General features: G+C 66.5%; 1 protein-coding gene across 1 annotated transcript in view; it reads right to left on the reverse strand.

Moving 5' to 3' along the window:
• The window catches only part of PTPRN2 (protein tyrosine phosphatase receptor type N2), a 119,694-nt gene that overhangs the window by 85,625 nt on the left and 13,524 nt on the right, over positions 1-20,545 (reverse strand). The window contains exons 6-7 of the mRNA XM_054691930.1: positions 17,421-17,507; positions 15,860-15,939 (exon numbers count right to left, since the gene is read on the reverse strand). Coding sequence (XP_054547905.1) covers positions 15,860-15,939; positions 17,421-17,507 — 167 coding nt within the window. The remainder of the gene's footprint in view (positions 1-15,859; positions 15,940-17,420; positions 17,508-20,545) is intronic.

The following is a 20,545-nucleotide window of genomic DNA, read 5'->3' on the forward strand; positions in this document are numbered from 1 at the left end:
CAAACGACTCTCCCCGTGTGCCGGCTGCCTGGAGTAACTGAAAACACAATGTTTCTCTTCAGCACCCTCGGCTTGTGGGTCCCGGGGACGTGGACATCTGCGTCCTCGCTGTCCACCCCCAGACTCTGCGGGGGCAGGCGGAGCAGGGCTGGGCGCACACGGTGGGCGGCCGCCCCAGGGCCGCGGCACCTGACACCAGCCGGCTCCTCGCCACCGCGCGCCCGACAACTCGCAGCCACAGGCCAGGCCCCACGAGCTGCTTCCAGGCGCACCGAGGCGCAGGCTCCAAGTCTTGCTGCATTTTGCCTTTGGGTTTTCCGGCTGCTGCCACAGGCACTGGTGGGACGTCAAGACAAACAAGCGACCACCGGGACCCACACCGCCCGGGGCCAGGCCCGCTCGGGCTGCGAGCTGGCCACCAGAGCAACGCCCGGGTCTGAGGGCCCTACAGGCTCAGCACAGGGCCTCTGCCCTCCAGCCCGGGGGCGGGACGCCTGCGGCCCAGGAGAGGTGTGGAGAGAGGGTGGGCAGCGCAGCTGGGAGTGGCGGGTGGGGGGGCTGCGCTGGCCGTCCGTGGTCCGATGTGGCTCCTGCCGAGTCCGCCGCTGGAGCAGAGCCTTGGGGCTCGACCGTGGGGACTGCCGGCCACCAAGGGACCAGGCAGGGCCTGGTGTTGGCGCAGAGGCAGAGCCTGATTTCTGCGTGACCGTTACAGTGAACTGGCCGGAAGCTGTCGCTACGGACGACGGGGCACGTCTGGGTCACTGTCTACTAAACCAGCAGATGCAAACGAAGGGCCGGCCGAGCCTGTGTGCCCAGGGCTGGCCGGCCAGTGCAGGAGAGCCAGGCGCCGGCGGGCGAGGGCCCCACCCAGGGAGGGGACCCCCAGGAGGCAGGGGTCAGCCTGTGGAGCCCTCAGGCTGCGCTGGAGCCTCCCACTGGGGTGCCAGGAGGCTGATTAGGGGCAAGCAGTTTGCTTAGAGGGGCCATGGCCGCCCATGGGGACAGACAGGCCTGAGAAGGGACGGATGCAGAGACTCAGCGGCAAAAGATGAGACTCTGTGGGCTCTGGAGCAAAGTGCGCGCTGCGCCCCACAGGCCTCTGTATTTCCAATGAGCAAAGATAACACAGGCGGGGTCTCTGATGGGGCTAGGGGGTCGGGGGGGGCCGGTCCCGGCCCTTTGGCATGGCCTTGTAGACAGAGTGGGCGCTGTCGGGTTGCAACCCCTAAATCACTCAGCGAAATACCTGTCTCGCCCTTTCATTGTGTAAGTCAAAAGTCACCCCCCAGCCCCAGGCATGAGCCATGACCTCGGCAGAGCAGCAAGGCCCCGGCAGGGCTGCCCCCGGCAGAGGCAACAGGCGGCGGCCAAGCACAGAGGGGCGTCCAGCGTGGACCTCGCCCCTCACAAGTGCCCAGCAGTGCTGCACCCGCATGGGGAATAAACAACTTCTAGAAGACCAGGCGAGAGACCCCACCCTAACCCCCAAGCTCCGAAACCCCGACCCCAACCCCAACTCTGACCCTAAACGCCCCCCACCCCTGCAGCTGAGCCCTCCTCGGCTGGCCGCCGGATTCTGTGCCGGTCCCCGCCCCTCCTCGGAGCCGCTTCTTGCTGCCTCCGTGCCCCACGCCCTTCCAGCATGGCCGGGGGATGGCGGGAGCAGAGCCCAGGGGCAGGCGGGGTCTGCGGGGAGCCCACAGGTCCAGGGGCACGTGCCAACGGGCAACAGGCATCCCCACGACTGGCCCAGAGTGACCTGTGGACAGGCAGACGCTCTCTCGGGACGTTAGGTCTTGTCCCCCTGATGTCCACATTGCCCGCTCACGTGAGGAGGCAAAGGGCCAGCCGGCTGCCTGCTGCCCGGAGCAGGCTCAGCTCCTCAGGGGCCTGGGCTCCACGGCCACCTCCCAGCTCAGAGGACACCACTTTGTCCTAACTGCCGGAGGACCTTTGGGGGGTCACCCAGACAGAAAAGGAGGGGGCGCTCTTCACCCTGGAGCCAGGTCAGGGCACGTTTATTAAACATTCTGTGTCGTCCAGTTATTGTTTCTGCTCCACTTTCTTTTAAATAAACTACAAGGGTCTCCCTGGGGGTGCAAGGGATGAAGACGCAGCCTGTGAAGCATCTGCAGCCTCTGCAGCACGAGTTCCGTCCCCGGCCAGGGAGCTGCCCACAGGGCGCAGCAGACCCCTCCTGTCTCCCCGCTGCTCCCCTCAGCAGTGGATCTCAGTGGATCCGCCTGTTCTTTCTCTCTTTTTTTTTAAGCATTTTTTTATTTTATTTTTTCAAAAGATTTATTTATTCATGCATACAAGAACTGGGGTACAGGCCAGGGGAGCAGGAGGGTGAGAGGATTCAACAGAGCCAGAGCGGGGAGCAGAACAGGCAGACTGACAAAATACACTGCTGAGGGGAGCAGCGGGCGGCAGGGGGGGTCTGCCTGCCATGTGGGGCCCTCGCCAGCCCACTGGGATCGATCGAGCCGGCGCTGCAGAGGCTGCGGGCAGCTACACAGCGCTGCGCTCAACCACCTGCGCCACCAGGGGAGGCCCTGGATCCTTCTGTTCTGCTCCCCACTCTGTCTGGTGAATCTTCTCACCCCGCCTCCCCACACCTCTGGCCTGTACCCCAGTTCTTGTATGCATAAATAAGTAAAACTTAAAAAAAACAAAATGAACCACAAGAGCAAGGCATCAGACTAACAGAGCTAAAGTTTTAAAACGAGACTCGGGCTCTCTCCTTGGCTTTCCCGGGCCCTTCGTCCACCTGTGCATCCTGCCGGCCGGGGTGGGAGCTGAGGCCTTCGTGGGGTGCTCTAGCAGGTGCTCGTGGCGCCCTCTGGAGGCCGGCAGCGGAGGCTGGTTTTCCCACGGAGGCCCAGCCCCTGGGGCCTGCAGGTCAGAGGGAAGCGCCAGCACAAGGCGGAGGCCCGCAGGCAGAGGGCGGCACGTGGGGCCATCAAATGCCCACGGGCTGGCCGGAACCCGCCAGCCATTCTGAAACTATCTCAGCACCTCGGGAGGGGACGCTGCCACAGCCCCAGGTGCCTCAGGCTGTGCTCAGGCCGCAGGGCGGGTCAGCCAGAGGAGCAGCCTGGCCCCACGCCCCGGCAGTGCCTGGGCATCCTGAGCAGGGCGGCCCTGCAGGTGCAGGGCTCACGGGCACGTGGTTAAGGCCCCGAGGCCCCCAGGCCTGCGCTGCAAGCCACAGGGCAGCAGGGTCGGCACCGCTTCAGTCTTGGATAAAAATTCACTTCCCAGAGGACACGGTTCTGTACACAGGCCTGACCGCCTCTGGCTCCGGAGCCTGTGAGTTGGGATTAATTTGCCTAATTCATGCAAGGAATTCACAAAATGAACTTGTGCTAATTGCCACAACCCAGGGGGACCGTTCAAATATGCATCCTGGCTGAAGTCTGGGTTCTTCCCCTGCAAGCCTGCACCCCAGAGTCTCCCTTCATCCTGGCAGTGCCCCGCCTTTGGCAGCACCCCACCTAGGGAAAAACCCCATCTCCAAATTTGTATGGAATCCCAAAGCACCCCGGCCAGACAGAACAATCTTGAAACTAGAACAGAGTCGGGAAACTCACGTCCTGACGACAGGCCCAGCAGCAGCCGGAGGCACGGCACGGGGCTGGCGCAGACACAGCAGGGCCAGGGCTGGGGGGGGCCGGCCACTTGGGAAGGTCAGCCTTTCGACGGGCGAGGCCGGAGGACTCGCCCCACACGGGAAGGGTTGACGCTGGAGGCGCCTCTCGCGTCATACACCACAGTGAACCCCGCTCGTGCCCAAAGCCTGCGTGAGGAGGAAAAGCCACACAACTCTTAGAAGAAGCCCAGGGGGAAAGTTCAAGACACTGGACTTTTGTCAGTAATTTCTTGGCTGTGATGCAGAAGGCACAGGTAAGAAGAGAATAAAGAAGCAAAATGGCTGATAGCAAGCAGGGCCCCCCGCACGGCGAGGGACGTGGTGAGGGAAGGGCCCGCGAGAGGGAGAAGAGGCTTCCCAGGCGCCACAGCAGGAGACACGAGGAGACACAAGGGGAAGCGATTCTCAGACTCAGCCACGAGAAAACCTGATTTACCAGTGGGCGCAGGGCGTGGCCAGGCCGCCCCAGGGCCGTGCACCGCTGCCAGCCCAAAGCCGCCTAGGACCGCCCGGCCTCGCACCCCCGGAGACCGCGGAGACCCTGCGGGGACCCCCCAGAGACCCCGCAGAGAACGCGGGACGCGCTCGTCACACCTTATGACGGCCTCAGCGAAGCAAGACAAGGAAACGCAGTAACAGGCGTCTGGAGCCGTGCGAAGAGAGTGGCACCCCAGTGCGGGCGGCAGGGCCGGGGCGCAGGCGGCCAGGGGGAGATCGTTAGCGGGGGCAGTTTCAGCCCTGCGAGGCGAGAACGCTGGGGAGGGACCTGCTTCCGCGACTGCCGAAATGGCCAGGGCGGGAGGAGTGGGCTCAGCCAGACACGGCGGCTACTCGGGTCGTGGCTGCTGGCAGGGGTCTCGGGGCCACCCGGGCTGACCAGGGCGTGACGCGGGCAGTCGCGGGGTGGGCGGCCAGATGAGCTGTGCCCAGAGCAGGGCCGGGGCCTGAGCCCGAGACCCGGTCCGGTCGAACGGCTGCGGGAAGTTTGGGTCCGACATTGGGAATGACCACACCCCTGAATGTCCACTTAGACGCGGCCAGAGCGGCCAATCTTGTGTCCGCGGCACCTGCCGCAACAGGCGCAGTCACTGCCGGGAAAGGGGGCGAGACCACGGCGCCAGCGCCGTCGGGTGTCCTGCCCGCTGGACGCTGCTGAGCAGCCGCCCGCAGCCTGGCCAGCTGACCACGCGGTGTCTCTTCTGAAAATCTATCTCCAATTCCATCATAGCATTAAAAAAGCCGTAGTAAATATTAGTTATAAGGGGAAATCTAATAACGGGGAACAGCTATGTCAATTACACACGCGCAGTTCATGAAAAATTACTCAGTAGTGCATCGGGGCAGGCCAAGTCCCGCAGGCGCTCGACGCGCTCAGCTCACGGTCAGCGAAACGCTGATGAGATCGCACGAAAAGCAGGCGCTCGCTAATATTAGAACAACATTAACGGGAGTTCTCTTTGGCTAGTAAGATGATAAAGAAGTAAGATTTTTCTTTTCTCTTGTTTTTCTTGCAGAAAAAGCCGGACCTGCCCCCAACTCCTCTCAAAGGCGCGCTCAGGACGCTGTTCCCGGCAGCCCCTGGCTTGTAAAGGGGTTTGGGGCAGGACCGTCTCCCCCACGGCCTGTGCCTGCGTGTCAGCCTGACCCTCACGCTGGCCTCTGGGGCCTCTGGGCTCTGCCCCCGGGACCCCCGCGCGCGGCCCCTGCGGCCTGTCCTGCGCGTGCCACTGAACAGGCTCAAGAAAGGACAGGAGGCAGCGGGCCGTTCACTTTTGAAAGACCCACAGAATCTTCCATTTTTCTTTGGGGATGAGGGCGCAGCAGAGAGCTGACGACTCTGTGGGCAGGAAAACCAGCAAACCCCGCCCGCTGGCAGGACGGAACCCTGGCAGGCCGCGAGCGTGGCGCTGACCCGCGGTCGCGAGTGGGGGCCCCCGCGGCCTCAGGCCGCTCTTCCATGGCGAGTGTCGTCCCAGTCTGAGCACCTTTAGACCAGACGCTGAGCCTCGGCTTGTTTGCTGCGTCATGGGCACCGGGCCTGGGAGCTGGCACCAAGCCCCTCGGTCCTCTGTCCAGCAGCGCAGGGCTCGGCGCCGACCCGGCAGGGTGAGGTGCCCTTGTGGGGAGCCCCTGTGGCAGGTGCGCTCGTGGAATCAGGAGGAAAGTCACCAGGGGGCCCCAGCAGCCCCGAGGGCTAATGTCCTGCTCTGCGTGGGGGAGCTCGTCGCCCCGCTGGTGCCAGCCCCAACCCACGAGGCCCAGCGACCACGGCAGGAGTGGCCCCAAGCACGTCGGCCTCAGGCCTGGACGGAGAGAAACTGCCCCTTAGCCATGGGCTGTGGACAGGCCGTGAAAGGATCAGCTCCTCGGACAGACCCAGGGGGCGCAGGGCCTGGCCGGCCGGGCTGCAGGACAGGACGCTGAGGCCACTCCCCCAGGAGGTCGCGGCGCACATGGGCTGGTGAGCCACAGGCGGCTGCTTACGGACGGCACCCCTAAAGCCGTCACCCCTAAAGCCAGCGGGCTGGGCGGGCTTACTGTGGCTCCACGAGCGCTGGGCGAGGTGTGTGCCCCATGGGGGCTTGGGCCGCTCTTCAGCGCAGACGGGAGGCGTCACATTTTCTCTGGGATGATCCATAAACACGAAGGATCCCGCCTGCCCCCAGGCCGGAGCCTGGAGCCCAGGTGTGCCCAGGAGCCAGAGCTCCCCGGCCCCAGCCTCCCCGCCCCTGCCCCGCCCCCCAGGGCTGGCCCTTTGCTCCCTTGAGTGGACCCAGCTGGATGCACCAGGAGACGGGCCTGTGCTTACTCTGCAGCTTGTCCCGCTGGTCCCCCGCCGCCTCCCCTCCTCCCCGGCTGGCCCTCCCCCCCACCCCTCCCCCTCTCCCCCCTCCCCCGCCCCTGTCCTTCCCTCCCTTTTCTCTTCCTCCGCCCCCACCCCAGGAGCAGCCCTGGAGGCTGGGCCGGGCCATTGTCCCCTCAGGGTCTGGGCTCTGCCTCCCGCTTCCTCTCCCCTCCTAAAGCACAATCGCTGCAGACCGAGGCTGGAGAGGCTGTCTATTCATCAGACCTCCCGCGGGGACCGAGGGGGGCCAGGCGGTAACCATGGAAACCAAGAAGCAGGAATAGCGGAGAGCTTGGGGTGGTGGGCGTGGAGGGGGGCAGGGGGTGACCCCGAGGCCTGTCACGGAGGGAGCCGGTCCCTGGGGAGGGTGTGGTGAACGCTCCAGGCAGGCTGGGCGCAGGTGGCCCAGCAGAAGCGCTGGGCGAGCCCTGGGGCTGGGGGGAGAGCCGCCCTCAACCCGAGACAGCCCTGCCCAGGCCTGCCCACACCAGGGGGGCTGCCTCCGTGCCTGTCCTCCCGGCGCCCGGCCTGGTGCGCCCCGGCGTCCCCGTCCCAAGGCACTGACCGCCACGCCGCTGCCCGCGCGCTCTCCCTGCGGGCTGGAAGCAGCTGAGTTTTGCAGCTGCCGAGGTGCCCCCCTGGCCCTGCCGAGCTCCCCCACCGCCCACCGAGGAAGGTGATGCCCCAGGCCAGTCTCTGCCTGGACACCTGGGCCGCAGGTCTGTGCTTGCAGTGATTTTTCGGGGATTGAAAAAAAAGAATTTCGAAGCATTGATCCCGCTAGATCACTTACACCCCCATCCAACACGAACCTAAGTCTGGGAGGAAAGGAAGCAACGAGTCAGACATCAACCCGCTGGCGATTCTGGGGAGCCCCAGCACCCCCCACGTGTCCGCGAGGGAGGACTCGCAGGGGGCACCGAGACGGGAGAGGGCCCTGCTGCCGAGTCCTCCGGCGTCCTCTGCGAGGGCGGTGAGCACGGCGGCTCCTCGGGCGCGGGTGGAGCTGCCCGCCTCTGCGCAGCGGCCGCGCTAATGAGCTGGAGCAGCAAGCACAGGCCGCCCGCCCGGCTGAAGCGCTTTCCCCGCACGCTAAGGCGGAGCCGCCAGTCCACGGAGAGAGCACGCGGGGAAGAAAAGCCCCCCCAGGGCGGGGGGCGGTGAGCAGAGGGGAGGAGCGGGTGCCTCGTGGCCCAGGGCGTGCCACGGGAGCCCCGGGGCGGGGGCACCCAGCTGCACCCACTCACCGCAGGGCGGACGTGGCTCAGACGTGAGACCAGAGGGCGACGCGGACGCCTGCGCCGAGCGGCCGCTGTGCTAACGTACATCGGGGCACAGAAAACACCTTTTTTACCACTTAAGGCAAATGTTCAATCTCTGGAGGGTAAATTGCACGCTGCCTCCGTCTGCGGCATCATTTTCTCCTGTGATTGGCACTGGGGTGTGGGGTGGAGGGGGGCCGCGCCGAGCGGCTGGTGGGCGTGCGAGGCGCTCGTTAGGCTCCGCTCCCAGGAGCAGCGTGTCCGGCGCCCCACAAAAGCGTGTCACAAGTCACGCCCATCACGCTGCTTCTCCTCTGCCGGTGCGAACGCGCATCTTTCTGAGGATGACAGACACTTGCAGGAACACCTGGAATGCGGCAAGCGATGCCCCGATCTCAGAGGACGAGCCGGAGTGTGGGCGACGATTAAACCTGACTGACAAACCCTGGACAAGCAGCGCCTCGTCCTCGCCGCCGAGGGGGGCGGGTCCCCGGGGCTCGCTCAGCGCCTGACAGCAGCAGGGAGAGCGACTGAGGAGTCAGCTGCACCCTGACGGCGCTCAGCGGGGGGCACTCAGGAGAGGCTGCACTGAGGAGAGGGGTACACTCAGTGGGGGGTGCGCTCAGCTCGGGACACAGAGTGCTCCAGGCTCCGGGAAGACGTGGGCCCTGCCCCTGTGGCCAGCAGGGACGCGAGTATCTGGGCGGGACGTAGAGTGAGGCTGCAGCCCCAGGTACGGTCAGCAGGGTCTGGGGGCGCCGGGGCCCATCACAGGTACAGGCTGCTGCTGCCGCCGCCAGCGCCTTGTGTCACTTTCCTGACAGGAGGGAACCCCCTCCAGAGAGCAGCGCTGTCAGAGCAGATTTCCAAAGTATTCAGTGGCTCCCGAGCCCAGGGCCCGGCAGGACCCTGCAGCGGGGCGCAGGCCCGAGCCTCTTCCCGCTCAGGGCCAGGTGCCCACCTCCGCCTCCAGGTGCCGGCCAGTCCCCCAGAGGACAGGCCCCGTGGGGGTGGGGGGGTGGGGGAGGCACAGCGGCCTCCGCCAGGGCAGGCACCGCAGCGACAGGGAAGAGACGTTGGGTAGACCACAAAGGCCAGGGGCCGTCTGCACGGGACCTGCCGAGGCCCAGGGCCTCACTGCGGGCCACGCCAAGGCCAAGCCCCTGGGCAGCCCCGGGGTGACCTGCCCCGGGCGGTGCCGTGGCCCCCCGCAGGAGGGCGGCCCAGGACTGGGTCCCATGAGTGCACAGGGCTCTGATGGTGCGGCCCGGGGGCACAGCCACTGCCCCTGCTCTGGGCAGCACTTACTGACCGTCCTGTTCAGCTCACCCTGCCCCAGGAGACCAGCTCCGGCCCTGAGGGTGGCGGCGCAGGGGGCCCAGCCTTGGGGCGAGGGCGGCCTCAGGCCCCAGCTCCCCCGTCTTCCCGGACCAAGCTGGCTTGCCATGCGGTCAGTCGCGTCCTGGAGAGGGGCCCTGGCGCCCGAGTGCTGGTCCAAGGGAGCCCTGGGGTGTGGACGGTCTGGTCAGCCTGGGGCAGCCTCAGGCCACGGGGAGGCGCTGCGTGTGGACTGGCCTGGCCTCTGCCCTTCAGGTCACGCTGATGATACGAAGCTCGGCAGCTGGGGGTGGGGTCACCCCAGTCAGTCGCGCCGCCTCTGGCTGCGCCCCGCCCTGGATCCTGAGGCTGCGCCCCGCCCTGGATCCTGCTGGTGCCTGGCCGGCCACCTCCCAGGAGCGCCGCCCACAGACCCGCAGTCTGGCTTGGCGCGGGTGACGGGGCTTGGCGCCAGGCGCCGGGACGCCCCAGGGCCCTGCGGTCAGCGAGCGGCAGGAAGGCCCCGGGAGGTGCGGGCAGCAGAGGCCCCCGCGCCGCAGCCTCCTGCGTCTTCAGCTCTGGCTGGGGCCAGGCGCCTTCCTCCCGCCTGCCCGCCGGCCCTCAGCAGAGGGGCCCCCTCCCCGCATCGCTTCCCCTCCCCCACCCCTCCCCCCTCCCCCATCTCCAGGACAGCGGTCACGGCGTCCAGCGTCTCCCTGTCTCCCCGCCACTGCCTCAACCAGCCCCTGCGCCCCGGGGGCACCCGAGACCCTGGCCCCCGCCCCAGCCGCTTGGGGCTCTGCTTCCCCGCAGGGCGGCCAGGGCTGCAGATCGGGGGAGCTGCGTGGAGAAGGGGCACAAGTGCCTGCGGCCGGCGCGTGGGGCGCGTGGGGGGGCGACCCTGTGCTCAGGGCGACCCGAAGACTGAGCCGGCGGGAGAGGAGGAAGCCCCGGTTCCCCCAGTGGGAAGGCGCGAGGGCCCCGCCTGGAGGCTGCTCCCCCCTTGGAGGCTGCTCGGGGCAGCGCTGCTGAGATGCAGGGCGGCCGGGCATCTCCACGCGGGTCCAGGTGGGGGTGCGGGTCCAGGTGGGGGCGCGGGTCCAGGTGGGGGCGCGGGTCCAGGTGGGGGCGCGGGTCTAGGTGGGGGCGTGGGCCCTGGTGGGGGCGCGGGTCCAGGTGGGGGCGCGGGTCCGCGGACTTGCTGGTGAAGGTCCTCAGGGCCGATCCCACCAACACCCCACCAGAGTAGGGGTGCGGTCTCCATGGTGACGTGGGTCCACACGCGTCTCCCGAGCCCAGCCGTGCCCGCGCTGACCAGTGAGGACTTTTGTGATGCCCAAGCGGCCGCGGCCGGCTGCACGACCACATTCATCGCATTTTTGGGGCCCCGCGGGGTGACGCTCAGGGCGGCCGCGCCGTGACTCCGGGGCTCCGGGTCCGCGCAGTGCTCACAGGAAGCCGCGCGGCACAGCGTGGGCCCTGGGCAGAGGGCACGGCGGGCAGGAGGTTGCCCTCCCGCTGGGGCTGCGGTGCCCCGGAGCTGAAGCTGGGGAGGGCGCGGCGGGGTGGCGCGGCCAGGCCCCAGTGGGTCCGGCGCGGGCTCGGCTCCCCCTCAGCACTGCCCGCCCCAGCGCCGCTGAGCCCGCGCCTGGGCTGGGCCCTGGGGAGGTGCTCCTGGCCCACGCCGGCCGGCCGGCTCCCTGCGTGCAGACCCTCACTCCAGCGGCTCGGGGCGCCCTCGCAGGGCGGGCCCCTGGGGAGTCTCTTGGCGCCCGTGCTGGCCGCCTGGACAGGGCACCCCGAAGGCACGCGCTGGTGGGGGAGCAAGGAACTGAGGGACAACGCCAGGCCGCTGGGGGGCAGTGCTGTGGGCCCCACCACCCCTGCCGCATCCGCCCGCGCCAGCCCGAGGCTTCTGAACGAGATGACCGCCCAGGCCACAGGCCGCAGGTGCGGGGGGGCCCACAGCTGGTGGCCTCCTTCCCGCTGCTCGCTCCACCGCCGGCCACCAGGGCCTCAGGGCTCGTGGGAGCGCCAGCCTCTGCTCCAGGACAAGCATGAGCTCTCCAGGCCAGCCTCCCATGGGTTTGTCCTGCAGGGACGCCCACCTGCCCGGGCCCCTGGCGTCTCTGTCCCCCAGGAGGAAAACCAGTGTTTGTCTTCTCCCGTCTGACTCATTTCACAAGCGACCTCCCGGTTCTTCCATGTTGTTGCCAAGGGCAGTATTTCATCTTCCACAGCTGCGTGTTACTCCTCGGCGTGCAAACACCGGCTCCCCGTCATCTGCTCACCTGCGAATGGGCACGAAGCTTGTTTCCAGGGGCTGGCTACTGTGACTCATTCTGCAATGAACGTGGGGGCGTACACATTGCTCTGAATTCCTGTTTTTGTATTTTTTGGGCAAATACCTACACGTGGACGACTGGATCACATAGGGTTTCTGTCCTTGATTTTTTTTAGAAATCTCCGTATCCTTTCCACAATGGCTGCCCATTTTACACTCCCACCGTCCGTGCACAGGAGTATAACTCCCCCACCTGCTCACCCACCCTTGTTTCCGGCCCTCTGGGTGACAGCCCTGCTCCCAGGTGGAGGTGCTCCCGAACAGGAACACAGACCCACAGGTGGAGGAAGAGCAGCAGAATGTGAGCGGTCCTTGCCTCCAGCAGGGAGTCTGAACTCAGCTCAGTCCTGACACCACATGCTGGGGACAGCGCCAGGCTCATTGCTGAGGCCCAGTCCTCGGGCAGCCCTCCCCGTCCAGTGTGGACACGGTCCACAGTTACCTGGGCTTCTTGCCAACCAGCCGCAGGTGGGAGGGCCCCGTGACTGCCCCTCGGAGGTCAGGGCCTGTTCCAGGCCAGGTACTATCTGTGTTTCTGACAGCGGGCATGGGCCAGAATGTCCCAGGACACCCCCTCGGCGTGAGCTTGCAAGAACGGCACATGGAACGCAGAACATGCTGCTCACTAGATCTCCCATTTACTGTGAAGGACACTCGGGGACACAGACCCACAGGCGGAGGAAGAGCAGCAGAGTGTGAGCCCTGGGAAAGGTGTGCGTTTCCCTGACCTCTCCAGGCACACCATGCCCCCCCAGTCCTCACCTGCTCACCATCCAGGGGTCCCCACAGCCCCTCCCCGTGGGTAGTTAGCAAGGCGTCATGATGGGCAGGAGGGCCTGAGTTGCTGGCCACTCGCAGCCGAACTCGACCTCCAGCCCCTCTCCTCTTTTGAGGGGCCTGGGCGTGGGCGAGCAGCCGCAGGTGCTTCCCCAAAGTTCCCCTGCTAACGAACAAGAGACGCCTTCAACACTTTGCATACACGGGAAATGCCAAGGCTCCGGGGGACCAAGAGACAGGACGACTGGATGAAGATCAAGGGTATACGAGAGACAGGACCTGCTCACCTGAGTCACCAACATACGTATTTCCATACGACCAGCATCGAGAGGCCCCTGCCAGGACGTGTGGCCCAGACACGCCGCCCCACCCAGTGGCGGCCTTCTCGCTGGGCAGAGGGCTCTCGGCTGGTAATGCTGGCGTGGGGTGGCTCCGCTCGTTTGCTTCTGCTCCTGTTTCCCTGCTGTTGGGGACAGATCCGCAAAAGCAGACCAAAGCAGCGTCACCGAGCTCATCCCTGCTCGCGTCTGTGCGTTCAGCACGTCCAGGCTACACTGAACGCATTTGGTTCTGGTCTATTGTCTGTGTGTGTTTTCAGTCCAATGCCCTGCCGTTTCGGATGCTGTTGCTTCGCAGTGTAGGCAGAAGCCAGAGACAGTGACACCTTCGTTCTGTTCTTGTGCTCAGCTGGTGATGGCTGGGCTGCGGGGTGTCTTGTTCCCCAGCAATCGCATGATTTTCTGTTGTCCTTGTTCTTTTCTCGTGAAGAAAGCTCCTGGGGTTCTCACAGAGACCTGCCCTCAGGGCTCACGGTTCGAGACAAAACGGCCACTTGAACCGTGACCTTCCCACTCACGAGCACAGGGCGCCCGCCCCTTCACAGGCGGCCTCTTTCCCCTCAGCGGGCCTGTTTTCTGCGCAGGTGCCTCCTGGTCCTTTACTCCCAGGCACTTTCTTCTTTTCGGCGCGATTGTCAGCAGGATTGTTTCCGTGCTCTCGCCTCGGCTTGCCCGTCGTCGGCATGCGGAAACGCGACCGGCTTTTGTGCGCCGATTTCGCGGCCTGCAGCTTCCCTGTGCTCGTCACTATTTCTAACAGTTTTGTACTTTTTAAATGGACTCTTGGGGCTTTCCGGGCATGAAACCACGTCTCCCGCACCAGGGACTCTCCTGCTCGGGCGTCTTCCGCCCTGACTCGTTCCTGCCGCGCTCCTGCGGCCCGGGCGTCCGTCTGCGCGCGGCCCGCGGCGGGGGCGTCCTCGCGCCTCCCTTCAGGGGACGCCGCGGCTCCCCGGCCGCCCCAGGGCCTCATGAGGGGTCGCAGGCGCGCGCGGTCCGGCCTCCGGGCCGGCGGGCAGGGCCTGCTCCGGGCCGCCCCCCGCTCCTCCCCGCTCGCTGCTGCGACGTGTGGGGCGCGGGGCTGTGCTCGCGGGGCGCTGTGCTCGCGGGGGGCTGTGCTCGCGGGGGCGGCGGAGACGGGAGCGGCGTGGGCGCGTGACGTTGGCGCGCGGCGCGTCTGCGTGAGGCGCGTCTGCGTGAGGCGCGTCTGTCTGAGGCGCGTCTGCCTGAGGCGCGTCTGCGTGAGGCGCGTCTGCGTGAGGCGCGTCTGCCTGAGGCGACTGCCCGACCCCGCGCCTCCCTCGGGGCTCGCACGCCGGTCGCGGCTCCGGAGACGATCCCGGCGGGTCAGGCCGCAGCCCCCGCCCGCAGACGCGCCTCCGTGTCCAGCCCCGGCGCGGGCAGACGCGCGCAGGCCCACCGCGGGGCGCGTCCGGCCGGGCGTGGGGCGCGCGGCCGTGTCCAGGGCGCGTCCAGCCGGCGCGCAGACGCCCACGGGAGCCGCCGGGAGCCGCCCGCAGCCGCGCCCGCCGCAGGCTCGGCCGCTCGCCTCCACGAGCCCCCACGGGGCGGCGCCGGGGCCGCCCCGACCCCCGCGGCCGTCCACGCGGCCGCCGCGACAGCGCCCCGGGCCGAGGCCCCGGCACGCCGGGCGGGGAGAGGCCTGTGGCCGCGGCCGCCGCCAGAAGCCCCGCCGCTCCGGCAGCGAGGCCGCCCCGCCCCGCGCGGCCGTGACTGGCCACGTCTCTGGCGACCCGCCCGCGGCCTTCGCGCAGGGCCCGGCTGGCCGCGGCCCCCGGCGCCACCCCGGCCGCGGAGCGGGCCCCCCCCCGGCCCCCCGAGCCCGGCGCCGCACTCCCGGGTCAGACCCGCGCCCCGAGACCGAGACGCTGCGCCCCAGAGTGCCTCCTCCCCCGTCCCGTCCCTCGGCCGGGCCGGCAGCGGGGCCTCCAGGGCCGCCCACCCCCCCGGCCTCGGCAGCTTCATCGCAAAGGCGGTGACTCGACGCGGAGGCGGCTGGTGGGCGGGGCAGGGGCGGGGCGGGGCGGGGCCGGCGGGGCGGGGCGGGGCGGGGCGGTGGGCGGGGGCGTGGCAGGGGCGTGACCGACGGGCCGGGGGCGGGGCCGGGGCGGGGCGGGCGGGGCACGCCGCCCACGCAGCCCGGCCGGGAACGCGCGCAGATGCGGGCTGGGCCCAGACCGCTGACCGCGCAGGCGCGAGCGGGATCGAGCCGGCGACCTGCTCGGGCCGCGTCCGTGGACCGGCCGCAGCAGCAGGGAGAGGCGCAGATCAACAGGCGGAGCCCCCCGCGCCGGCATCCCCAGCCGAGAGCCCAGCGGGAAGGCGGCCCGGGGCGGGGCGGCGCGTCTGGCCACACGTCCGGGCAGGGGCCCCTCCATGCTGGCCCTGCACACCCGAGGGTCTGCCGCGCCGCCCCGTCCTCCAGCCCGTCCCGCCCGGGCCCGCGCCCCCCCTGGCGCTCCGGCCGATGCCCACGTCCTCCGCCAGCACGAAGCGGGAGCTGCGGAGTCCGCGTGTCCCCCAGGCGCGCCCTCGGCGGGCGACTGCCCCTGCCCCGGGTGCCCTCGCGGCTGGGCCAGAGAAAGGCGCCCCCGCCGCGCTCGGGCCGCCTCACCCCCACCCCGAGGGGCCGCCCGGAGCTCCACAGCAGCGCCCAGGCTGTGGGGCCGGGGGCACCAGGGGGACCCGGAGTCCAGCCTGCGCTCGCGCCGCCTGGACGCAGCACAGGGGCCGCCAGGGCCACCGCCACGGGGTCGAGGCCCAGGGCGCGTGTCCTGACCGAGCCAGCTTGCTCTGTGGTCACCACATCGCGGGGAAGAGCTGCTTGGGGCACCCGCCCCACCAGTGCCCGGCAAGCCTGGCACCCCCGGGAGCAGAAGCGGACGCTGCGGCCACTGGACCCTACCCCTGCGCACAGGAGCCGGCGTCAGAGGGCGGCTCGCCAGCTCCAGCCTCCAGCGCTCCTCCTGGGCCTGGGTCGGGGCCTCGCGTGGGTGCGGCTGCGAGGCAGGAAGCGCCGGTGCCCAGCCCCTAGGGGGTCGCCAGCGAGGGCCTGGTGTGGCCTGGGTTCTCTTAGGAGGCAGAAAGACCGCAGGACGCCTGTGTGGCCCCCGTGGATAAGCTAAAACCCAGGATCTGGGGCGACAAACACGCCAGGTCTGCACGGTGGCTTGTCCATTCGCACCCTCTGTGGGCTCCCCCCCCCCCCCGGCCAGCCATTTCACAGCAACGGCCAGCCCCGCCACGCCCAGGGACACCCACGTCCTCCGGCTGCTCTGGGGAGAGGCGTGGCCACCCTACCTGCAGTCCTGGCCACGTCGGCGGCCGTCACGTTCCGGCCATTGGGGCTGACAGTGAAGGTGACCGCGGGTCCCAGGACGCTGGAAGACACCACGAAGAAGGGCTCAGCGCCGTGTGGCCGTCTGCCCGGGGTGCACCCACATCCGCCACCCCGCAGCCCCCGCCCACCCGGGGCGCGCGCCCCCCAGCCCCCAGACTCCAAGAGGGGCTTGCAGAGCCGCTGGGGAGCTTCCAGGGCTGAGAAGCAGCAGGAGGTCAGAGTCTGGCATTTTTAAAATTCCCTTGAGGGAAACAGTTGCAACCCAGCAGAGTCATCAAGAGCTGGTTAGTACAAGCGGCGGCCAGACAGGAACTATTCACAATTTTTGAAGTTTTTAAAATACTTGCGGCAAACACTGCTCGTGCTCTGGCCTGGCTGTACTGAGCTGCCCGCCACGCACCCCTGACTGGAGGGTGGGCGGCCCCAAGGGCCGGGGCAGGGCACTGAGAACCCGCCGGCCCCGCCGTGCTCCCTGCAGCGGGCCGGCCGCGGAGCTCTCAGTGGGAGAGGAGCCGTGGGTGACTGCGGTCAGCAGGGCTGGGGTGCTCCCACTGGGCAAGGTGAGGGACATGTGCAGCTTCACAGAAGGAGCCCCCCAGCCCACCCACTCCTGGGGCCTCCTCTGTGGGCCGCGCCCCCGCAGGGTCCCCAGGGCGCCTCCGCCCCTCCTGGTGAACGAGCCACAGCCCAAGGCTTTCAATGGTCCTGGGGCTCCCCCATAGGTCTCAGACCGGGCACCCCTACCGAGCTGCCCACTTTACTACATCAAAGTCCCTGCCCAGCGCCAGCCCCAGGCCTCCTGGCTGCACGGTTGTGTCCCTGGACAGCTCAGGCCTGGAGACAGCGCGTGCACCCCTGGCAGCAGGGTCCTGCGTGCTCGTGCGCCCCAGGGGTGGAGGGGGCCCTGTGTGTGCGTGCCCCAGGCTTCTCAGGGGTGTGGGGTCAGGCCAAGGGCCACCCGGGACAAGCGCCCGTGGCACGACCGGGTCGGGCCTCGGCCGGAGCGGGTCAGACACAGGAGATCCCAAACCAGTTTAGTAGATGAACACTGGCAAGAGGTCCCGAGGGGGCTGGTGGGGCGGGGGAGGCCACTCCAGGGCCCACCCTCATGCCCCCCACATTCTCAGGTGGCAGCTCCAGTTGGCACCGCCCCTGCTCTGCGGCCCCGTGGCACTCGCTTGGCCCATTCGTCGTCACGTTGCAATGAAGCCTCAGCCCCAGCAGCGCTACTCATGGCTGTCCCAACAGCAAGCCGCTGCCCCACAGCCCCCCACTGGGGTGTTTGCACCCACTTAGCATGTTGCTGCCTCACGTGGTGCCCTGGTGTGCCGGCCCCACACACACCGGTGTCCACAGGGGCCGTGATTCCAGCGATGCAGCCAGGCCTGGCTGTGGTGCACGGCTCCTCCTTGGTGGTCTCCTGGGCAGTGTCTCTCTGCTGTCCTTGGCAAGAGCCGCGGGCGCCCTGACCCTTCCCTCCCAAAGTGGGGCCTGGCGGGGCCCAGACGCACTCACACTCACCTGGAGGCGCCCAGGATGCCCGCGGGCAGCTCCAGGAGGCCGGCCACGCGCTGCAGCAGCTCGGTCGCCTGTGCTGGTCCCAGGGGGCTGTGGGGAGAGAGGGGAGCTGTCAACTGTGCCCCGGCCACTCTGCTCTGTCTCCCACTGTGTCGCAGGCCCAGATGCCCATGAAGGGGGAGGGAGGGGGCGCAGGTGCCGCCCGGCTTGAGCAGGACGCGCCTGTGGGCGGCCCAGAACCCCAGTTTGGCTCGGGCCTCCCAGAGCACATGGCATCGGGGATACCAGCGTGCCCCCCGATCACCCCCGGGGACAATGGGAGGAAAATGGGGACAGCTCAGTATGTGAGGCCTGAGACGCCGTGGCTGCCCCTTCCACCCGGACTAGCAAGGACCTCGAGGGTCGGGAACAGAGGAACGGCGGCAACTCCCTGAAGGCCTCCTCTGCTCACCGCCAGGACTGTGTGTGCAAACTGCCGGGTTAACGCTCACGCCGGCCCTGTGCAGAGCCGCCCTTAGCCTCAGAGATGAAGCCCAGCGCGCGCTACAGGTAACCCCGCGGGAAAAGCCAAGAAGGGACCGCGGGATGCGGTGCCTCACGCCGACGCCCAGAGCCTCGCTGCAGCTTCTCCCCGGCTCCTCGCAGGTGTCACTCGCTGGCTGCGGGCCAGGTGAGCTCAAGCTAAGGACAGCCGTCCTGGCCTGGGCATCCCTGTGCAGCGGACACTCACACCCTGGACTCTCGCTCAAGAGCTGACCGTGTGCGTCTGGTGCTTTACTTCCCGACTGTAGACATTTTACTATTGATTTGCAAATTCACTCAAGGTGGAAGCAGAGGACAAAAGGCAGCAGGATGAAAGGGAGTCAACTCTGCAACACACTTGTCTGGTAAGACGATGCCTGAAAGCAGCGGTGAGGGGGGCTGATGATGTGCTCACCCCATGTCCTAGGCACCCCCACACTCACTGTGCCAAGAGTGACGTTCCTTCCTTTGCAAGGAATTAAAGCTTTTGCTAACCCGCAGGAATCCTCCCCGTGCTCAGAAGTGATGCTTCTGATGAAGGCGGTGGCAGGGTAGAGGGGAAACAATGACCCCAAATTCCAAGTTGGCACCAAGCTGAAGCCCAGCGCTCTCAGCGCACGCGTGAGTGGGCGGCAGCCGCGGGCCCAGGCTGGCTCTGACCCCCACAGCGTCCTACGGCAGCACGGACCCCCCGGCACGGGCGCTCCTGAACATCGCTTATTGGTAAGTTACAAACCGCCATCGAGTCTTCACATGAATAATCCACAGATGAAGAGCCACTGTCAGCGAACACCTTGTTGCTTTTCCACCTCATGCTACGACTGCACTTTTCACTGTGAATATATTTATTTCCCCAGATCTCTCGGATAAAAACATTGCCGACAGCTTAATACGAATATAAGTAGACGCTGTCTTGGAGTCACGTTTATAAAAAGGGTGTTGACATCAAAAACATGAAATGGGGGCAGTGTAAAAATGTAGTGTTTGTCTTCCAAGTTGAGTTTTATCCGACGAAGACAAACTGTTATAAACACAAGCTACTGCGCTAAGACTCTGGTTAACGCAGCGGAGAGCCCCCGGCAGATGCTCTCAGGACAAGGACAGGGGAAGCAGCCGCTGCTGAGCGCCCACACCCCCGGGGGAGAGACGGGATTCAGAGCCATCGGAAGTGACTGGCAACGGTAATAACACACCCGCCGACAGGCGCTTTACATGCAAATGGATTAAATGTGATCGAAAGATGAAGACTAGGTAAATGACCAAAAGCAAGCAAACCAACAAGAGCCGGCTATTTGCTGCCTCCGAGAAACCCATTTCCGCTTGAAGGACGCACTGAAAGGGAAGGAACGGAGGAAAACACGGTCCAGGAAAACGGGAAACAGAACCGGGGACAGCCGTACCCACGTCAGACAGAAGAGACTTTTGGACAGAAATGGTAGCACGAGACAGAGCAGGGGTTTGAAGTGGTTACGTGTGTGATGGGAACGTGGTGGCCACTTTGCGCGGGGAGGGAAGGACGCGGCCGCCGGGAGCAGGCGTGCCCGGCAAGACTCTGCGACTGGAGGGGAAGTTCTTGTGCCATTTTTTGAAAGCACGCGGGCAGGGGGAAGCTGATCATGTGGCAGCGCGTAGGAATAAGGTCTGGGGGCAAACAGGGACAAAGTTTTATGAGGAACAGAGAAGGGGACACTGTGGTCATACGTCGTGAGACACCCGCATCAGCAAAACCTTTGGTGTTATCACGGGCAGAGTTCGCCGAGACCAGCATGGAGAGAGTCACGTCATCAGGTCAACGGCGGCCTGGGCTCCCCGGCCTGCCTCAGGACACGGGCTGGCGTCCACAGGACGCGCTGCTGAGATCTGTAGACAGCAAATAGGTCACAGGTGCACATGAGTGGCCAGTTAGTGGCCAGCTCATAGCGACCCCCAGCAAAGCACCCCAGTCATCAAGAACGCGCGAGATTTGTGGATGTTCCCACATCCGACACAAGACCACCCAAGCATCTGAAGCAAATATTAACAGACCTAAAGGGAGCACAGACGGCAACACGGTAACAGCAGGGACGGTAACACCCACTTCCGCCAAAGGGCAGACCGGGCCACAGAAGACCACGAAGGAAACATCCGTCTCCGGTGACACATCAGGCCACCTGCGCCTGAGAGCACACGGAATCCAGGCAAGAGCAGCAGCGCACCTCCCTCCAGGCGCCCGCGAGCCTCCCCGGACAGAGCGTATGTTGGGCCACAAAACAATCTTAATAAATTGAAGAAGACTGAAGTCGTATCGCACGCCTTTTCTGATCACAGGCATGTAAGTCTAGAAATCGATTGCAAGAAGGAAATTGAAAGTTTCACAAATGTGTGGAGACTAAACAACATGATACCGAACGCTCGGCTGCTCACAAAGAAATCAAAAAAGAATAAAAAATGTCTCGAGGAAAATGAAGATGAAAACACGACCTACCACACCTTATGGGAGGCACAAGCAGCAGCTCCCAGAGGACCACCGCTGCCTACGTGCAGAAAACCGTGCTGACCCCCGGGCCCACACAGACGCCAGCCTGCCGACCAGCGCCCCCACGGCTGCCTCCCGTCAGGCTCTCCCT

The sequence above is a fragment of the Talpa occidentalis genome, unplaced genomic scaffold, assembly GCF_014898055.3.
Source record: "Talpa occidentalis isolate TD23 unplaced genomic scaffold, MPIMG_talOcc4v2.1, whole genome shotgun sequence".
NCBI lineage: Eukaryota > Metazoa > Chordata > Mammalia > Eulipotyphla > Talpidae > Talpa > Talpa occidentalis.